Source organism: Nicotiana attenuata, chromosome 11, assembly GCF_001879085.1.
Source record: "Nicotiana attenuata strain UT chromosome 11, NIATTr2, whole genome shotgun sequence".
NCBI classification, from domain to species: domain Eukaryota; kingdom Viridiplantae; phylum Streptophyta; class Magnoliopsida; order Solanales; family Solanaceae; genus Nicotiana; species Nicotiana attenuata.
Window position 1 is genome coordinate 48,988,214 of NC_031999.1, and position 20,800 is coordinate 49,009,013.

Genomic DNA, 20,800 nt, shown 5'->3' on the forward strand with positions numbered 1-20,800 from the left:
AAAAATTCCAGCAAACTTCTTGTACGCAGTAAGCTTTTCTCCTCAAATTTTCAATCTGTTGCTTACTTTATTCAACAAAAGATGCTACATTTTACCCCAATGTGGGACTTCCCGACGCGAATCCGAATTTAGTCGGGTCCAAAACGGATACCGGACACCGGGTGGGAAACCAAAAAAAATGCTAAATTTGGGCTGTATATGAGGGTGAACTGCCAACTTTTCCTTCTCAATATTAAAAGATAGCTGCAACATTCTCTCTATTCCTGATGTCTTTTATGAAATTAAGGTTTGACTGCAATTCAAGAAATGCAAAAAGAGTCACAGGATCCTTCAAACAGCTTGGGGTTGCCCAACTTATGACTTTAGATTTGTTTTAAGCACTTTTTTTACTTGTTTTAAGCACTTTTTTAAGTTGCCAAACGCTAAAAAGAGCTTAAAACCTGGTTTGAACAGCTTAAAAGTCAATCCAAACTCGCTCTAAGCCACAATAGAAGTTCATCATCCGATAGGTGTCACAATGAAACTTCTAATACATTTCTGATAACTTAGACTGACACAAAGCATAAACAATCTGCAAAGACTAGATTTAGGAATGACTTCTACACTGAGAAACCGTCTACTTTTGACAAGAATTGCACGTCGACTTGGTTTATTCATCCTGCCTTTGGCTAAGGAAAACAATTACAATAATAAGCTACCCAAGCAAGCATCCAGATATGAAGCCAAACAAGCAAATAAGTTATTATTGGTGTTCACAAATGAAAATAGCTAGTAGTAGGAATTGTAGGGAAATTACATGGGAAAATAACAACAATAATACTGCAATAATATTTGTATGCGGAAATACGTGAATTGACTTGAGTTGTGCTTGGCACTATCCTAAGAAACTATTTCAGCAATGTGAAATGTTTCCCCAAGATTAAACAAGCCCATCTCTAGTTATTTAGAGGATACAGGAATCAGCTAAATATTAATAATAAATCCAGCAAGTTTGGAATGAGGAAATAAACACAGGTTATAAAAGAAATTGGAACACACAAAAGGCTACACGTAATTGAAAAAAAGAGAAGGCTTGTAGTGATGATTACTAATCATTAGCAATCATGAGAGAGCAAAGTATTTGTTGGTGTTTTCGGATGGTATAGGAAGTGGGTATTTATAGTTGTAGAATTGTGTAAGAAGATGACAAGTGTTCATCTACTTGTCAAAAACATTCCATGCAAAGAGATAAGTGTTATGTCTCCTCTACCACTTGTTTACGACTTTGCCATTTGGCCATATATCTTCATGCAAAAGGCCACATGGTAGATATTCATGACCACTTGTAAAATTAAAAGAAAACATGGCTATTTAAAATTTTTAAAATACTCCCACAGGAATTATTCATTTTGTTACTTCCAACGTTCAACAATCAAAACTTGTGTAGTAAATTCATTTCTCTACTTGCCTGGTGGACTAAGGAGTTGCAACAGCAGCTATTCTCCCGAAATTTCTCTCTATTCGCACTTGTAGAGCATCATTACCATAACTCTGCTGCTCCTCTTGAATCTCTTTAGCTGAAAGCACAGCGGATTGGCTTGAATTTTCCAGCTCGATTATCTTCAGAGTAGGAACATCACCCAAATCGTGAGGGATGCTGTCCAAGTGAAGGCAATCCTTTAAAACTAGATGTTCCAGGCATGGAAAATGATCATTTGAGGCGCTCCAATGCTCTAAGTCAGACATCTCGATCATCAACACAGAACCCCTCTTCAACTTGTTCCCACTTTTGTCCTGTGAAGGCATAATTTTTTAGTTTGAGTACCTCAAGATTTGGCAATCTACAAAGAGAGGTCATACTCTCCCACGGCAAGTAGGTGAAGCTCAAAGTCAATTTCTTAAGATTCTCTGGAAGTGCATCAAGATGACAGGTGGTTTCAACCCAAAAATCTTTAATGCCTCGAGTTGAGGCAGGAGATCAAGATTTCTAAAGCAATCCAACCACAAGTCTGAAATTGTATCGCTAGCATAAGGCCAGAGTTTTTCAGATGTGTAAAGAAAATCACTCCAGGGAATTTGAACTGGGTAAGTATACTCGGTCGATTCACATATCCCCAATTTCTTTAACTTAGGAGTGCTTGAGAAGACATCCTTTGTACAATCTGCAAGGGTAATATTGGCAAATGTTTGTAGGTTATTTAGAACCAAGGAACTGTATCTATTACATTCTACTTTGGTTGGGCTCGGCAAACAGATGCTTGGTTTAACATGGAGATGTCTGAGGTTTGGCATCGTCCAAATCTCCCAAGGCAAAGTTGAGCTTCTAGAACACAGATGAAGGATTAAAGTCTGCAAACTCCAAAACTGTGACACTAGTGGAGGGAATTCGCTATCAGTGGCAACTGCAAGATAACGCAAATTAACAAGTTGCATTATCTCACTGGGAAACTGAGGGAAATGTTGGAAAGTGATATCTAGAACCCTGAGCAATTTGAAGTCTATGTATGAAAAAACTGAACTTTCCGAAATATTGAATCCCAAGATGGAACGAGAAACAGAAACGGTAGAATCCGTTGGTTGAATAGAGTAACTTGAGAAGATGGTGCTACAATTGATACTAACCCGACGTAGAGCTGTTATGCTTTCTGATAGAACATCAAGGGAATGCTTCAAGACATGTAGAAAGTTTTGTCTTTTAGCTTCTTCTACGCAAAAATCTCGCATGATATCATGGACTTTACATGTTTTGAGTTTTCCATTAGACCGCTTTCCAGCTAAAACCAAACTTCTATCAATAAGATCCTCCAAACACTCCTCTGCTATATCTTCCACGGTCGTATGTCCTGTTGCATTAAGGAAGCCCTCAGCAACCCACAACCTAATTAGCTTCCACACAGGAATCTCAAAATCTTCAGGAAATGCTCCCATGTACAAGAAGCAGGCTTTTAAATGTTGAGGCAAGTAGTTGTAACTTAGAGCAAGTATGTCTAAACACTGCCCTGGCTCACAATTAACAACGGAGCCCACACTTTCAGCAACAGTGTTCCAGCTATCCGGAGTCTTACTCATTTTGGAGAGATGCCCTGCAACCACAACAATCGCTAGAGGTAGTCCTTGGCATTTTTCTGCAATACTTTTCCCAATCACTTCCAATTCAAAAGGACATCCTCTTTTCCCGAAAAGTTTCTCACGGAGTAGCTCCCAACCTTCATCTTTGTTTAGAAAACTCAGTCGGTGAGGTTGCCTATCTGGATTAGCATTAGCATAAGTTGCGACATCAATGAGCCTACTTGTTAGTATGACACGACTTTTATTGTTATCATCAGGAAGCAACATGCTCACATTGTCCCAAGCATCAGTACTCCATATGTCATCGATGACGATGAGAAATCTCTTACCCTTTAAACTTTTGTACAATCGGTCAGCAATTTCTTGGTTTCTACCTTCGTACGTTTCTTTTGAAGGTTGAGTCATTAGCCTACCATACAGTCGATCAGCAGCTTCTTTGTCGCTCTCTTGATTGGATCCATTGGCTGGAGGAACAACTGAATAAAAGAGGTCAAGTAATGTGTCTCTTTCTCTGTACTCTTGAGAAATAGTGGTCCAAGCACGAACATCAAACCGGTAAACAACAGAAGGATGATTATATGCTCTTTTCGCAAGAGTTGTTTTACCAATACCAGCCATCCCAACTATAGTGATAATATCTAGTTCAGAAGAATCACCTCTGAGCCTATCAATTATTTTCTCCCAGTCGTCCTGGAAACCAACCGGTGTTTGTTGTTGCAAATTTGGACTACCAGTTGATACATCCCTCCTAGCCGGCGGTGAAGCTCGTGTATGAAAATTCCAAGTTCTAATCTTGTCACCCTTAATTGTCTTTGCTTCTTTTCTGATCAATTCCATTTCTTCAATTGCTACCTCCAACCTCTTACATAGAACTGAGTAGGCCTTTTTCGGTCCTTTGCATTTTTGGCCAAAAAATATTTTCTCAGCTTTGAGTCAACAATATCTTCAACTTGATATGTTTTCTCTTTGATTTTTCCTTCCAATAATTTTAGCCCTACATGCTTATGCATCAGCTTTTCATAATCCGTCTTGAAAAGATAAAATTCTTTTGCATAGTGATAAGATCTGTTCTTTCCTCTGAAGATTATTCAGTAATGGATGATTGCATTGCAGGAACAGCTCGAGTGAGCATACAGCAGAAGTCAGAGCAGCATAAGCCATTTCTTCTTCCTTAGAAAATTACATCAAACAAACTATCAGTCTACCACTACTTTACAAAAACAACTAGGCCTCAGATAGAGACGGAGTCAAGATTGAAGTTATTGAGTTCTAAATTTGCCAAAGAACCTATAGCATGTCTTAGTTACTGGTTCGCAATTAATTATTTATACATATTTAATGAATTTCCTAATACAGTCAAACTTCTCTATAACAACCTCGTTTGTTCCGATAAGCTTCTATAGTGAAGTGCTATTATAGAGAATATATATTATAACCAGGGGCGAAGTTATGTTGACCACCCTTCGCCGGAAAATCTACTACGTATAAGGTAAAATATTACATCTTATTGATTAAAAATAGACTTTTAAAACCCTTGCATAGCCCACGGGAAAAGGGTGTTCAAAATTTGAACACCCTTATTGAATTTCCTCGCTTCGCCACTGATTATAGCACAATATAAAAATCGATTCCGAAAAAGACTTGGCTTTTATAATGAATGATTTTTATATAGGTATGCTATTATAGAAAGGTCTAAGTGTATAGATACAGAATCTAAGCAAAAGCTACCGGTACGTCACACTCTAGCTATGAGTTGAGTTGAGGTCGACTATATGAATTCTAACTGAACATGTAACTCCATTTAAACTAATCTCATCTTAAACATGAGTTTATAACCTCGAAAAAAAGATGTAATACAAATTATAATGTCAAAATCGTCTCAACAGTTACAAAAATTAAATACAGCAACAATATTAGAAAACTATAAAAGTGATTAATGGGAAAGTGAGACCTGATATTAGTGGCGGCTGTGGGGCGAAGAACAAGAATGAAGAAGAAGGCAGAGTAGATCCTTCAATCAAAGTTTCATTCGCAATGTGGGCGTTGACCGTTCAGTGACTATTTTGGATGAAACTGTCCTTGAATCGGGTAATATTATACTACTTTTGTGTATTTTCTCTAAAATTTAAAAAAGAAAGAAATACTTTTGCGACATTATTAAAAATACCCATTATAAACGTGCAGTGACATTTTTATAACTGTAAAAGTATGTCATTACTGATAAGATAGAGTTCAAAATTAAAGAGTTCTCAAGTGTAAAATGATGTCATTTTTTATAACTCGCTACAAATAGTGTCATACACGAACAAAGAGCGTATTTCATTTTGTTCGTACACGATATTAACTTCGACGTATGACTCTAATCTAGTATAAGAGAAGTTCTTATTCTTGCCTCAAGCGTGTAGTTTCAACTTTCAAACATGGTGTTTGGAATTTATTGCTCCAATTAACTCAAACTATGGAAGGTTTTAGAGCTTCCTGTCGAAGAGAATTTATTTTTGAGACCCGAACCTAAATCCTCTTATTAAAAATTAGGGGTGACAATTTGAGCTTAAACCCATTTGATCCGTTCAACCCGTTCAAGTTGGGCTGGTCACTGACCCACCCAAACCCATTTCAACCGAGAAAAAGCGTCAAATATACCCCTTTACTGCGGAAAAGAGCATCAAGTTTACTCTCCGTTATACTTTCTGTTTAAAAATACTCTCGCTGTTGTACAACTGGATCAGATATACCCCTCATCCGTTAAAAATGTCCAGGACGCCCAACCCCACACAACAATGATATTTTGGCCACGTGGTGCCACCTCACTTCCCTAACCCGTTTTACCCCTCCTCTTCACCATTAGTGCCGCCATCAACACCACCATGACCCCACAATTTTCACCATCTTCACCACGTGGTGACATTAGTAGTGAAGGAGTAAGAGATGTTAGTGGTGGAAGAAGAAGTGAGGGGGAGGGGTAAAATGGATTGGGGACAATGAGGTGGCGTGCCATGAGGCGAAAATGTCATTGCCACGTGTAATTGGGCATCCACATTGGACAATTTAACGGAGGAGGGGTATATGTGATCCAATTGTATAACAGCGGGGGTATTTTTAGACAGAAAGTATAATGGAGGGTAAGTTTGATATTTTTCTCATAGTAAAGGGGTATATTTGACCCTTTTCCTTAAAATAATTTCTTTTGTTTGATATGTTATATATGACCATAGCAAAATAAAAAAAAGTCTTATTTGATAATTAAACAATTCATAAGAAATAATACACATTAATTAAAGTTTGGTAAGAGTTGAGCCGGCTGGGCTATGACCCAAATTTTAGGCCAAAATTTCACGGTATAGCCAGTTTTCGGACTGGTCAATCAAAAATAGCCAGCGTTTACCAAGTCAATAAAAAATAGCCACCGTTTTGCTGCAATAGAGACCGGTCCTGCATAATATACTGGAGTTCGGTGCACTTGTGTATGAACTCCAGCATATTATGCTGGACCGGTATACTTTGCAGGCTCCAGTATAATATACTGGAGACTGGAGCACTGGTGCTCCAAACTCCAGTATATTATATTGGACCATTATACTTGCTGGAACTCCAGTATATTATGCTGGAGTTCTAGTGTATTTATGCTGGAACTCCAATCCTGGAACTCCAGTATAATATGCTGGAGTTCAAGTATACTATCCTGGAACTCCAGTATAATATGCTAGAGTTCAAGTATACTTATGCTAGAACTCCAGCATACTATACTGGAGTATTTTCCGGGTTTTGAACAGTGTTTTCGCTCAGATTTATCTTTACATAAAAAGTGGCTAAATTTCGATTACTTTTGAAAATTGGGCTATTTTTGAACGACCAGTTGTAAATCTAGCTATTTTTAAAAATCACCCAAATTTTAGCGCAACTTGCCCAGTCCATCTCAGCCCAAGTTATTTTTGGGACCCGCCCCTTTTATTCACTCATTCCATTATCAGTCTAACTCGCTCATTTGACACCCGATGACCCACCCATTTATTGACTCATCCCATTTTAACCCATCTAAAATCAGCCCAATCCGTCCATTTGACACCTCTATAATGAGGATGAGAGATTTTCTTAACCATTTTGCCACACCCTTCGATGGTATTACAAGAGATCGAGTTAGTGGTGTTTGTTTAAGCACTTGTGCAAAACACAAGGGGAACTAGTGGCAAATAAAGACCTTTGAAAATTTCTGTTGTGCATTGATATAAATACTCCAAAAAAGACTCATTTCAATGGTTGCAAATGCAATTCCTCAATTTTCTCAAAACAGTTATAACTTTCCCTTTAAATTCCAACATCTTCCAACTTTATTAACTACCAACAAAACAAAGATAGAAACTCCAAACTCCCCCAGCTTAAGTTTTACAAATATGGACAGAAAAATTCTTGCATTTTCTGTCCTAACAATCTTGGTTTGTTCTCTCCTTGTTAATGCCCAAGACCAAAAAAACAATGCAGTAACAAGCCAAAATCCAACACCAAAAGTGGTGTCAGGGACAAAAGATGCAGGAGAAGTAAATCATGAAGATGATGATGCTGGGATTGATTCACTAAACAGAAGTTTCTATGAGAATGAAGAGTTTGGACCAGCGATCTTTGTTGCTGGTCATTAATTGATTCAGTTGTTCCCTTTTCTTTTTTCTTTCATTTTTCAACGTAAAACATAGATAAAAATTTTGAAATAAATAATCAATGGACTTTTTCAGATTGTAATGATGCTTGCCATTTTCTTGCTTGTTTCTACCGCTTTCTCTTCATATACCTTAAGCCGAGGGTCTATCGGAAACTGTCTCTTTACCTTCTAAGCAGGGGTAACGTCTGCATACACTGCCTCCCCAGGCTCCATTTGTATAACTATACTGAGCTTTTTATTGTTATTGTTATTATTAATAATGCTTGCCATTCTGTTTTGTTTGGACAACGTAAAGGGAAATTTAAAGAGAGAAAAAGAATTCGGGTCTGATCTATTGATTATGGTCACTAAATTCTAATTAGATTCCTAGTAAAATAAGTGGTTAAAGACATCTAAGGGAGAATAATATGAATTGGTTTCAAGTATCATTTTTTTGTTGTTGTGAGGTACAGAAAATTGCTAATTCCCATAAATGAAAATTTAAAATAAGAAGCAAAAATGATACACTTCTATAATATACATATGGGGAAAACCTTATAATGATTATATAGTTTAAATAAAGTGTAACGCCATCACCAAGTATTGGCAAAAGGTGCAGCGGAAAGCCCCCTCGAATCTTCCTTGAGTTGACGTCGCTGGGACATCTACCGCTTGGATCCTGCCTCATTAGTCATTCGTAGTCTTTTTTGGGGAGAAATCCTTTGATTGCGTATTGAATATAGATCCATGTCTTTCTTGTTCCACTAGCTAAGACCAAATTCTCACATGTCCCTTTCGTTATTACAACCTTCTTTTTTGATGTCAAAGACCAGAAGCTACGCGCAAATTCTCATTGGATCTCGGTTGTCCTCAAGGAAAAAGCGGATTACTTAGCTGAAAGGGTGAACAAGGCCGAGCGCCTTCAAAGGTTGCTCCAGTCGCCTGAAGCCTTGTGGATTGATTGTGGGGGATTCCCCAACAGCAGCTTAGCTTAGTAGCAACACTCTTTCTACTGGCGTGGCGCTGCTGGATGCTTCTGATCAATAGAACACGAAGAGGAGGGGAAAAAAAACTAGGCTTTGATTGGCAAAAGCGGTTTTCGCCTTCTAGCCAGCAATTGCCGAATTAGCCTTCGGACTTTCCTTATGAGATATAAAGCGAGTGCACCGGAAAAGAACGGGAACTTGGCTGTCTGAAATAAGCGGTAATTTTTCTCAGTCTGGGTCGTTGGCTCCACTTGTTATCTCCTTCTACGACATGCTGTTGTCGTCGCTTGGATATCTCTTTATGGATGAACTTCAAAGGGTTGTCGCTCCATTTCTTCATGCATCGGGTTGGGGGGGGGGGGGGGAATGTCTTACAAGTAAACCAGATATAAAGATGGCGACTAGGGTTGCTGTTTCCATTCTTATCATATTTATAAAATTTCAAGACCCCAATGGATCTATGATAGGGTGACATATCTAATCAGACTGAATAAGATTTGAAGAGCTGTCACGATCATTCACATAAATTTCAGTGAACTATTGAAGCTATCAGTGTGATTGATCAGACAAGTCTCAAATGACATGCCCATACACCCCACAGCAAAATGGGGTTGCAGAATGGAAAAAGAGACATTTATTGGAAGTTATTAGGGCACCTTCTGTGACTGAAATTTACTCCTCCCCAAGTTTCACTATCCTTTCTTCATACCATTAAAAGTTAAAAACAATATTAAATTAACTTCATTTCCTTTTCTTTAGAAAAATAAATTTTCGATTTTGGTTTTAAATTATAGCTCTCCTGATGTTGTTTTACAATTAAAAGTGTCTTTAATGTCTAGTTTTCCACTTGACAAATTACATCTAGTACATTCCAAAAAAGTGTATGTTTATTCCCATAGAAATTATTGTATAAGATTATCAATGTAGTCTTCTTGCACCGAGTGTTTACATCAATCTAATAAATATATTACACATTACAAATATCTTAGCAAATATGATTATCACCAAATTATATTTAACTTATATACATTCTCACCTTAATTAATAACCCGATATGGATAATTTTGTATCGTCCTTAAATGTGAGAATTTTCCATGAAGTGATTGTTGAATTTATTCTTTTAATTCTTGTCAATAAAGAACTTGGCATTTGAGACTGTAAATGTCATTTTTTTTTTCTTTCTATTGATATTGGTAGAAATAATTACAGCTACTTTTAGAGTGTACCTAAAGATGTGAATAGATGGCGCCTTACCAAAAAAAATCCTTTGTTCTCGTACCATTAAGGATTACAGTGGGATGGATAAAATCATTCTACCTTTAATTTAAAGCTCGGATTAGAGCCCTAAGTATAAAAAAAATGAGTGCATTTTCCCCTTTAATAGGTCTTTTTACACGACGAATAATCAAACTCAATCCGGATACTGGACATCGGACGAAAAAATAAAAAAGGAACTTTTTGTCAATATCATGTACTAAGGTCACAGAAGAACACTTCGCTGGAAGCCATACGATTTCACAACTGCTTTAGTTTACCTCCTCAGAATTATACTATTGTTCAATCCCAAATTACTTGAAATCGACTAAATGAATCTAATCAGATTAAACAACATATCTTCTTGTAACAACCGCATATAAACAAGCTAATAAGAGAATCAACTCAACTTTGCATTATAAATGACGTCCTGTTTTCTGTATTATTTCATCAACACAATGATTTGGCCTTCTATAAGGATGTATATACAAGGAAAAAGAAAATCATCTGAATGTGATATGCAACATAGAACAAATGCCCAAACCATTAAGAATGTCTTCATTCTTTTTCAGTTTTTTCACAAACAAATGCATCATTTTACATATGGTACAAGTTCACTAGGCAATGGAGGTTTCAAGGGAAGACTTGGCAAGCCACAATAATCCTGGATCATTCCTTTTGAGGACCAAATAAGTTTCCATTCTACCAGTGTTATCGATAACAGCATCCTCACTGAATCCAATCACAGACAGGATGTCCATAGCAGCTGCAACCACAGAGCGCAAAGCAAAATTAGTATTTACAGCTAAGGATGGTCAGCAAGCAAAAAGATACACGAAGCTGCGAAGAGAAGGAAAAGAAACACTAATGATCAAGAAGCATATAACCATGTGTACGAGCAATTTCACAAAAAGATAAACGATGTGGGATAATGATGTCAATAATATTCATTTATGTTGCATATTCATGGGATCACCAAATATGTTTTGAATCTCCGTGAATCTCCACATACAACCTCTATCATAACAATAACAATTTCACCTAAATAGAATATCAATTTGATACCAGACCTCAGCCTAGGTCAATTATACTAGCTTGTACATCAACTTGAACCTTACCACCACTGATCTTCTACCAAAATGTTAGGCTCATGGAAAGAAAATTGCAATTCACACCCTTAAATATAAGATTAGGCTCGAGTGAAAATTCATGCTTCAGTAATTAACAGAGTGGTATATTGTCTTGCAAAATTGGTAGCACATCAATAAAATTTGCAAATTGAAAGATCCCAGAGTTTCAAAAAGTGTGATTTACAGCCGGAATTCTCTACCTGATAAAGAGTAAAGCTTTATTAAGATGGAGTTCACAGATGTATAGATTCAGGGAAAGTGGACCAAGGTAATCTCAGATAAAGAGAAAATTAACAATATTGGATTATGGAGCATTGCTGAATGCTCTCTGAAGGCGACAAGAAAGTACAGGAATGGAGAAAGAGAACTGTTGGAGAGGGAATTTTGCAGAAAGATAAATAAATTGCAATAGATCTGGAAAATCATGTACCTGGATAACTCACCACATCCCTCTGAATAAGAGGATTGGCCTGCAATCAATTGTGATGAACAAATTAAGATTAAATCCACATAAAGGTAAATCAGCTAAGACCACTACATCAAATCACAGACCTTCCGCAGCTTTCTGAATTTCACTTCATCGGGGTGTTCAATTACATTCCTACAAATAGTTGTATCGCCAACTTCAATCCAAACTTCATGAACGATTAAAAAAATGGAAATTGAAAATCAATGTACCTTATAATTTTTACTATAGTTTGCACTACTCTAGAGGCCTCCAGGGGATTGGCTTGAGATCTCAGTACCCCTATTGCTTTCTGCAGTCGACTGCAAACAATCGCTACAGGGTCTTGTATCCTCTGTAATTCCTGGTCATCTGGATCAGGCTCATCGATCAATGTACTTGAGATTCCATCCGACATTATATCATTATCATTAGTATATGGCTCTACATGCTTGATTTGTTCAGGAAAATCGTCTCGATTGGTGTGTGAAAAAGATCCACTCTCTTCCTCATTTACATGGTACCCCACTGGAACACGGCTATTTTGACCAGACATTACTTTCTTTTCAATGCCCATAGCGTGTTTATCAGGATCAGGTTCCAAAGAAATGGGCCTTCCTGCGTGTTTTTCTGAAGAGCAATCATCCGGGTCAGGTTCTTCACGTAATTTAGCTCCCAAAAGGGGCGGAAGGTTTCTCATTTTATGATCATCAGAATCGAGTTCTGTACTAGGCTCATGTTTCATGGGACAGCCAGCCTCATAATCATCAGGATCAGGTTCAGATTTTCTTTGATCATCAGATGAGACATTAGCACTAGATACACCATTGCATTTCCCCAAAGTCTCTACTTTTGGATCATTTAGTTGCTTTTCCAGTAGAGCATCCGTATGATTTGATTGCGGACGAATATCAAGTGAATCACCAGAATTAGATTCCTGATCCATATCAATTGCTTCTGAGTGGTTGGTGGATGCCTGTGCTAAACGGCTGTAGGCAGCAGCCACTGAAGATGCTCGAGCATTGAAAATTGAACTTTGTCCTCCAAGCCTATGTGATAATCCCGTGTGATTATCATTGTCCTCGTCTTCTTCATAGTGTTGCAAACTGCCACCACTCAATGTATGGCCTCTTGACTTGGTCCAATCCAACTTAGCAGCTTCTTCATTGAGCTGCCAGAAAGATCTAATCTTAAATCTAGTGCACATTTAACAAGAATATTGCAGAGACAAGCAGAACAAATCTAGTTTAGGGGCTAAAAATTAGACCGTCCCAGTCTTTTGCCTAAATATTTATTGAACTCCTTGCCACTGAGGAAGCAAAGAATGAAAAACTGGGAGTATTAACATTTTACCTGCTTATCCAAAGCATAGAAGTTAGCATCATGTTCAGAGTGTACCATGTGTGCCTGAAAATGGAAAAATATAAGTTAGGAACACAGAAGAATCACTCATCATTAAAACACAGACTAACTTAGACTTTCAAATATGTTTTAATTGGAAAATAAAGGTTGAGAGAGGATCACCCACAAGTTCATGCAAGAGAGTCTTCTTGATGCTATCGTACTTCCTGAAACCCTTGAGGTCATCTGTACGAAGACGTAGTGATATCTCCTCTCCATGATTCTGAATATGATTTTTGACAGAAATTATCAAGATTTTTTTTAAATGAAAGAGAACATCATCTTAGAAAATCAAAAACTAATGCGGCAACAATCAAAGAACTAGATGATGAAGCATGAAAGTCATGGGTCCGTTATTATGTATGTTATCCTGTTCTGTATCTACTCCTTTAGAGGAGAAAGGAACTAGGGTAGGGGTTGCTCACCTTATTGAAACCAAGCATGCATTTAGGACTAACACCAACATAGCCTTCTGGTGCCATTTCTGTCATGATACCCACACGCCAGCGATGCTTTAAGAAGCCCAATGAACGATAGTTTACCACAACTGATAGCACATATCAACAAAGTAATTCATACATAATTATTAAGTTGAGATATGATTATCTTTCTAGACTTACCTTATTCATGATTGCAACTATTCCTAGATCAGCAGCAAGCTTGTGCATTAGTTTTAAAGCTTTTGAAGCAGGAGGATTCAACTGCAGCCAAGTGAAGACTACATCAATTGGTTGTCAAATAAACCTACTTGTAAAAGTTGACTCTATGAATCATACGTATCCATTCATAGGATTCATCATAGTTAGACTATTTGCTTGGTCACATGCGCGGAGTTGCCCCCAAAAAGGAGATTAAATTTCAAAAATTTCATAAACAAGTGGCAACATTGTGATTCCACTGTCAAACAATACAATCTCTCGATAACTACTTTTTGTTTTGAATAAAAACAAGATAATAAAACAAAAGTAATACCGACATTTCTCTAAAGGAAAAATACACCTGCATATCCTCAAGAGGACAATAACAGCCAAGACATACAAAAGCATGGAATTGTTCACTTCAGATTTACAGAATCACCAAACAGTATTTAGAAGCTGTATTTCTTGCCAGCACTTCTTGAAATGCAATTAAAGTGAAAGGAAAAAATAGATATTGCAGTAACTCACAGCTAATCTATTAACACATCATTGTTCAAAGGGATAGGTGTTAACAAAAACTAATGAGCCAAACAATTAAATAATCAATTAAAAAATCTCTCTTTAAATAATAGAAAACAAATCTTGGTTTACAGCACATATTTATCCTAAAACAACCAATCTTAGACTTGATATTACAATGGAAAGCTCCAAATATCAAGATAATGACTCAATCTCTCAATCCTCTTTATCTGATGCAAACTGAAAAATTGGAGTGCAATAAATCTACTCATTGTCACACCGATTTTACAGAGAGTAACTAGCAATATCATTACTAAACCCTCTACTCTCTATCCAACCGGACCCATGTATCTTTGGCATTAAGTATCAGGTTACGAAACCCCAAACTCCAATTACATGCTGAAATCTTGCCTCAACAAATTTCGGGAGAAACCTACCCGTCCCCTTCCCCATTTGCCACCCACCCGTTACACTAATCACATCACAATAACCCTGGCAAAAGTAATAGATTTGTCTCGGTTCTGGGAGAAAAATGAACTGTGCGAGAAAGAAATCCTCCATATAATCCATGAAACTCAAATAAAAAGACTATGCCCAACTACTTATCCAAGAGGGAAAGAAAAAAGAAGGATAATCCCCAAGACGAGAAGGGTACAAAAATAAAACAAAAATAAGGAAGAACACCAGTAAAAGCACAAGTAGATGCAATAAGGAAGAACACCAGTAAAAGCATAAGTAAACAAAATAAGAAAGAACACCAGTAAAAAATAAGGAAGAACACCAGTAAAAGCACGAGTAAACGGATCAGGCTTCTGTGGCCTCAGCACTGCAAAAGAAGTAAAAAGAGTAGCGACTAACTTCCTGAAACACATGAAGGTCTACTAGATGGATACCAAATCGATTACAGACAACTAACGAATAATCACAGCATATGAAATACGGCCAACCATTCAAAAGCAGATAAGTCAAGCCTCTCCGCACAACTATCCTTGTTCTCCCCATATATGAACATAAAGCTTCATAGGTTTTTTCCTGTAAATTTTTTACTCAACCTGTTTTTCAAAGTGATATAATGCTGAATGAAAAGTCAATTATCCATTATGATACAAAATCTCTAACAGCGGAAAACCAAGTATGAGAGCAATGTTGTCTTTATCTTACTTACGAATATGTCAGTATTTTTTCGCTCAAAATCCAGATAGGTTAGAAACGTTATTTTACTCATTGTCTTCGATTCTTAGAATGCCAATATTAGGGTTGTTTTAGTACTATCTTTCGCTTCGGTTTTCTAGTACCCTGTCGTGTTACTGCTTGTGGCTATTACTTTTGCTATTGCTATGGCTACTGCTTTCTTCCATTTATTTTTTCTCCGGTCCTTACATTGTTGATATCATTTTCTTGGCCTTGTTGTTGTTATTTACTTGTTCCTATTCTTCCAATCGAGCTGAGGGTCTTTCGAAAATAGCCTCTCTGCCCTCCAGTGTAGGGGTAAGGTCTGCGTACACATTACCCTCCCCAGACCCCACTTGTGGATCCCACTGGGTTGTTGTTGTTGTTGTTGTTGTTGTTGTTGTTGTTGTTGGTGGTGGTGGTGGTGTTGGTGTTAGTGGTGGTGGTGGTGGTGGTGGTGCTCAGACTGCATTTTTCAGTTTCAACTATAGGGAAAGATAATGGTTACATTTTAGAGCTAGCTATACCTCTACACCTGGAAGGTGGAGTGTCCGAAAATCACAAAAGACATAAGGCCCTTGTGGAAGTTTTAGTGAACTTTGAAGCCCATTTGAGATTCTTTGCTTCAGTCTCTCTTCCTCTTCATCAAAACCCACAATCCTGAGGTCTGCCTTTGCACTCTGTAAAATGTCATCTACTTCATCTTTGGGCACTCCCAACATCCGAATAGACTTCCCCTGAAACAAAAAACCATAGGAACTTGTCATTTAAGCCCAAAAAATAGTCTGGAAGGTTCAGCTTAAAGAGTATGTTGAGTTACTTAGGCTTTTCAATGTTTGGAAATGCAGAAATACCTAATAATACACTGTGTGAAAAGGTTAAAATAAAAAATATTCACCCAAGAAGGTGATTATGTCTTTGAGAATTGCCTACTCTTCCACAAGCACAAGAACTATGGTATACATTTTTCTTTGTATAGGTTTAATGCAACAGACAGAGCCATAAATATGACATAATATTCAGAAAAAAGGTCACTTGAATCATGTGGCAGGCAGTTGTACAAGATTCTGCATAATGATAAAATTTTCTATAGAATTGATGTTTGAAATAAAGAGGGTACATGACACATACATAACCTTTTTAAAAGAATTCGAAACTCAGAACCATGCCTTAATTTTTATCATATTTCATAAAGAACTATACACAAGCTCATACGGACACATAAATGAGGAATAGAAAAGAAACCATGTGGACAATATGTAGAATCATCCCTCAGCTGTATAACGCAGTCCATTTTTTTCAGAAAGATTTATGTTAAACAAGGAGACACTGACCATACAGGAATCAATTTCATGAATTTTGTTTATCCATTAAAAGTTTAGGTTTAACAAAGAAGTAAATAGAAGAAGAATTCCTTTCAGAATAGAAGTACGGTCAAACCGTCAAAGCTGCAGAAACGTATTTTTTTGCGATGTGCCTTGGAAAAATAACTTACGGCTACAACTCCTTCAAGTCAGATTTCGAAGGAAAAGCCTTCTTCCAAGAGTGGAAAATGCTACATGATTTCCTATATTCATCAAGCTAACTCTCAAAATATAAAGTGTCAAATTGAGATGTTTAGCAGAATAATCAGCAATAGCATATAAAAATAAGAGGACAAACACATCTGTCAAAATTAAGTGCTCAAGCATACAAAAACCCAAAAACTCTATCCAGACTTCAAGTAGACAGCCAGTTCAACAGCTATTTAGTATAATACATTCACAAACTAGAGCAGAAACTAAAAAAAACACCTCGAGGATGGACGCTGCTTCCAATTTTAGACAGGAGTGCTCTTCAGAGAAAGGATACAAAAGCCTTGAACTTTTACTAGTAGGCACAATGAGCCGCAATGTATCATCTCTGACATTGGTGAGATTCAGCAATTCATCCCCCAGTGATTTGAGAGTAGCAGTTGGATCCATCTCCAGACTAAACTTCTTCCCTCTCCATATAACAGACAAGTGACATGTCTCCTGCTGCTGCATGGGTTTCTTTATCTAATAAGAGCATACAAGTAAGCCGTCATCAAAAACACAAACTTTAGCTAGTCTTAAATAGGAGAACCACAAGTATCAACCAATTTATTCGGCTTTTAAATTATTTTCTAGTATAATTGCATTCTGAGGTTGTGAAGGACAAGAGGGGTTGCTCTGATGGTAAGCAACCTCCACTTCCAACCAAGAGGTTGTGAGTTCGAGTCTCCCCTATTTGGAAACAGCCTCTCTACCCCAGGGTAGGAGTAAGGTCTGCATACACACTACCCTCCCCAGACCCCACTAAGTGGGATTATACTGGGTTGTTGTTGTTGTTGTGTGTAATTGCATTCTGAGCCTTCTGGCACAAACAGTATTTTGAATCCTATATATCGAAGTTAGAGGCTGCATCTTTTATGGCATGGAAGTTACAGTTTAGGCCGCTAAGGATAATCCGGAGGACTGAAGGTAAGTCGTCAACCAAATGCATTTCTAGTAAACCCTGCTAATAATGCTTTGGGACACCACAATCAAAGTACCATGTCGAACCTTAGCTCAAATCAGCTTCTGAATTTTTCAGTTCGAAAAAGCTGAAAGTCGACCACTCAATGGAAACAGGAGCATCCCTTTCGATACGAACAAGTGGAACAATCTTCTCATATCGAATTCAATTTGAATTAAGTTCCACCTCTATGGAATGAGCAGATAATCACTCGCAGAAAAGCTCCATTTCAAGTCCAACATTTGAGAGAAAAAGCATGCTACCTACTCTTAACCTAAGTTGATCCCCAACTAGTTTTATTGTGGTATAGATATCGTTCCACTTTATGTGGGAAAATCAAGAACCAATGGAATATCTATTAGGTCTCAAAACAAAGAATTACAATTTCTTAATTGGATCCATAATCTTACAATGGTTACAATCCATTAAAGTATACACTCAAAAAGTTAATGAAAACTGGTCTCTGGAACACCTTTTTCCCATTAATGTATGCAAGGGGAAGGCTACAGTACTTTGTGCACAAAGTGAGCCCTTTTTACAATATTTGGATTTTTTTTCTCTTGTTTTCCTTATAGTTTTACGCACCCTAGGATCACATCAACAACTGAAATGCTTGAAATCTTTTTTTTTCCCCAAGATCACTAGAAACTTGGGTACAACTGTATCCACAGATTTAAATAATTTTGTAATTATCAACCTTTAATAGAAGATTTTAACAATTAAAAAAGTAAATTTGGGGAGAGCTGGAGTTGGACAGAGGTTGCTACTCTATTGTGGTAACACTTTATTCATTGAATTAAAAGTGAAATGAGCAAGGGGGCAAAAAAAAAAAGCAACATAACTCCTAAATTTTTAGGTAGAAATCAATATGCTCCTACAGTCAAACTCAAACCCGGTGTAACATGGTCAGTGAGGATTCAGATAGCTAACACCAACTTGTTTGGGACTGAGGCGTAATTGTTGTTATTGTACTCAACCTCAACCAACCTCAACTCCATGCCTACATTTCAGCAATTCCAGTAGAACAAGTGATATTCAGCACATGTTTCTATGATGCCATCAGTATTTACAGTAGCTGGTTTGAATACCTTAAAATATGCAACTTTGTCCGAGATGATGATCTAGTCACAATATTTTTCATGCCCCAACCTTAGACTGAAAAAGAAGAGAATGTAGCTATCTGGAATGAGTTAATCCTTGGATATTTTTTTTCACAACTCTTGGATCTGTTTAAGCCTGCTCTAGTCTTACAAATACTGTTGTGCTGCAATCAATCCCAACCTCATCCTCATCCTTTTGCACTTAACAATACGCCATGTGATCATCTTGAAATTTCAACACATATTTCTCCAATCTCCAGATTTAAGATATTTGTACTAATAGTGTAGTGATAATGTGATTTTTAAATAAGCCCTAGAGAACCCCTAATTCGCCTAGAGACAACTATTAAGTACTGGAATATAATGAATCCCAAAGAGAGCATAATGATACAGCGAATTCATATAGCCAAATCCGATTAGTTTGGGGTTGAAACATAGTTGACTGGTCGATTTCTCTGATCTCCAGTAAACATGAATACGTCATTCATGTAAACTAACGCTATGGAGAAGTCAGTTTATCCCTTCCTTAATAAATGTGTAATGCTCAAAACCAAATTTTCTATCTTGTTAAACTAGCTATCTCTACCTCAATCCAGTACTATTCCGTTGCCAATCCAATTACCAAGCACCCTAAAGACTGAATTAGTTATCTCTACACCGGGAATAACTAACAGTTCTATAGTTGAATTGAATATTAAACTAAAATATTAAAAGTTGAATTGACAAGATACCTAAAAAGTAAAAATATCCCAAAATAATTATTTTTATGACGCTTGTGTCCGGACCAGCTTGCAGGCACCTCAACTATCCCACATGGTACCTGCTACCTCCCACTAGCGCAACTATTGGATAACAATATCCCAATTATCAATCATCATCAAATCAACTACAACTCAATCTCAAACTAATACTTCCCCCGTTTTCAAAAAGAATGAACCTATTACTATTTGGGGAGTCGAACAAGATTTTCTTTCACCATATGTTTTCCAAATAGTTGTTAAATATTTTGAATTGTTAACAACACTATAACTTATAGTACTTTCTATATAGTTTCTAAATATGTAAATTTTAGAAACTTAAAAGAATCTATGTCCAAATTCAAAATTAGTCCATTTGAAAATCATACTGCGAAAAGGTTCAAACAAATTGAAACAGAGGGGCTACTAATTGGGTCAACTATATGAATCACATGTATCCATTCCACTCCACTTTATTTTCAATATATACAAATGATTTATCATTATTAAAATATTTTTATAATTCCATCCTCCTTTATCTGCCTTAGGCCAATTATACTCTCAAAACTCAACAAAGCCGAAGTTATATACCAGAAAATGATTGGATAGTTAAGTACTTTGCATCCAAAAACTGCGGAATGAATCGGAATAAACATCAAAAATTCCAAAACATAAAGCAGATGTGTTCCTAAAAGACATTTTAATTCATAAGCTGCAAATTTAAGTAGAGAATTGAGAAAAAATCTTACCTTTTGATCGGTGATTTACGGGAATAATTGATCGCAAACAGAAGGCCAATTTTTGTTAACAAGGGGCGGTACAAGTTAGAAATTTATGTGGGATCGATTTTGAGCGGTGGGTGTTCTCTTACCACGCAAGTGCTGGCGTAAATTGACGCGCGAAAGATCTAGAAGTCATGGCTTTGGCAATTAAAAAAAAAAGGTAATAAAATATGAAAAATATATTTATTTATCATACTTTTAAGTTAAGATTAAATGAAAAGATCTATAAATGAAAGTGATAATGCTAAAATTCTTATCCATATCGATATCTATATCTATCTATATCTATATTATATTAAAAGGAGAGTAGTGAAGCATGTGGTTAAGCCAAGTGGCAAGCTAAAATGAAGCCACTTGGCAAGTTTAAGACAACATTAAAAATTTGAATTATAAATGAAAACATATTTAATGGAAGTAGTTTAAATGAATCTTATGCATAA

At 36.8% G+C, this 20,800-nt stretch overlaps 2 protein-coding genes across 3 annotated transcripts; both read right to left on the reverse strand.

The window, feature by feature from the left end:
- On the reverse strand, positions 1,176-4,176 carry LOC109234487 (putative late blight resistance protein homolog R1B-16). Its single transcript, XM_019400508.1, has one exon. The coding sequence runs from the start codon at positions 3,883-3,885 to the stop codon at positions 1,870-1,872; it is 2,016 nt and encodes a 671-aa protein (XP_019256053.1). The 5' UTR covers positions 3,886-4,176; the 3' UTR covers positions 1,176-1,869.
- LOC109234488 lies at positions 10,314-20,473 on the reverse strand. Of its 2 annotated transcripts, XM_019400510.1 has the most exons (11): positions 20,328-20,473; positions 17,018-17,263; positions 15,752-15,961; positions 13,518-13,598; positions 13,323-13,409; positions 13,025-13,120; positions 12,850-12,903; positions 11,730-12,667; positions 11,604-11,652; positions 11,482-11,521; positions 10,314-10,687 (listed from the first exon to the last, which is right to left on the reverse strand). In XM_019400510.1, exons 2-11 carry the CDS (start codon positions 17,249-17,251, stop codon positions 10,539-10,541), a joined length of 1,938 nt encoding a protein of 645 aa, XP_019256055.1. In that variant the 5' UTR covers positions 17,252-17,263; positions 20,328-20,473; the 3' UTR covers positions 10,314-10,538. The 2 variants fall into 2 exon arrangements, with proteins under 2 accessions (XP_019256055.1, XP_019256056.1); XM_019400511.1 differs by lacking the exon at positions 11,604-11,652 and having other exon boundaries at positions 10,601-10,687.

What these genes read in the sequence shown, in the direction of transcription:
- LOC109234487 (XM_019400508.1), bottom strand. Translation starts at nt 3,885, where the DNA reads ATGGAATTGATCAGAAAAGAAGCAAAGACAATTAAGGGTGACAAGATT.
- LOC109234488 (XM_019400510.1), bottom strand. Translation starts at nt 17,251, where the DNA reads ATGCAGCAGCAGGAGACATGTCACTTGTCTGTTATATGGAGAGGGAAG. An exon ending in GCATGCTTGGTTTCAATAAG is followed by an intron (nt 13,121 to 13,322) that starts GTGAGCAACCCC and finishes AATCATATTCAG; the next exon opens with AATCATGGAGAGGAGATATC. An exon ending in AATTCAGAAAGCTGCGGAAG is followed by an intron (nt 11,522 to 11,603) that starts GTCTGTGATTTG and finishes AATTGATTGCAG; the next exon opens with GCCAATCCTCTTATTCAGAG.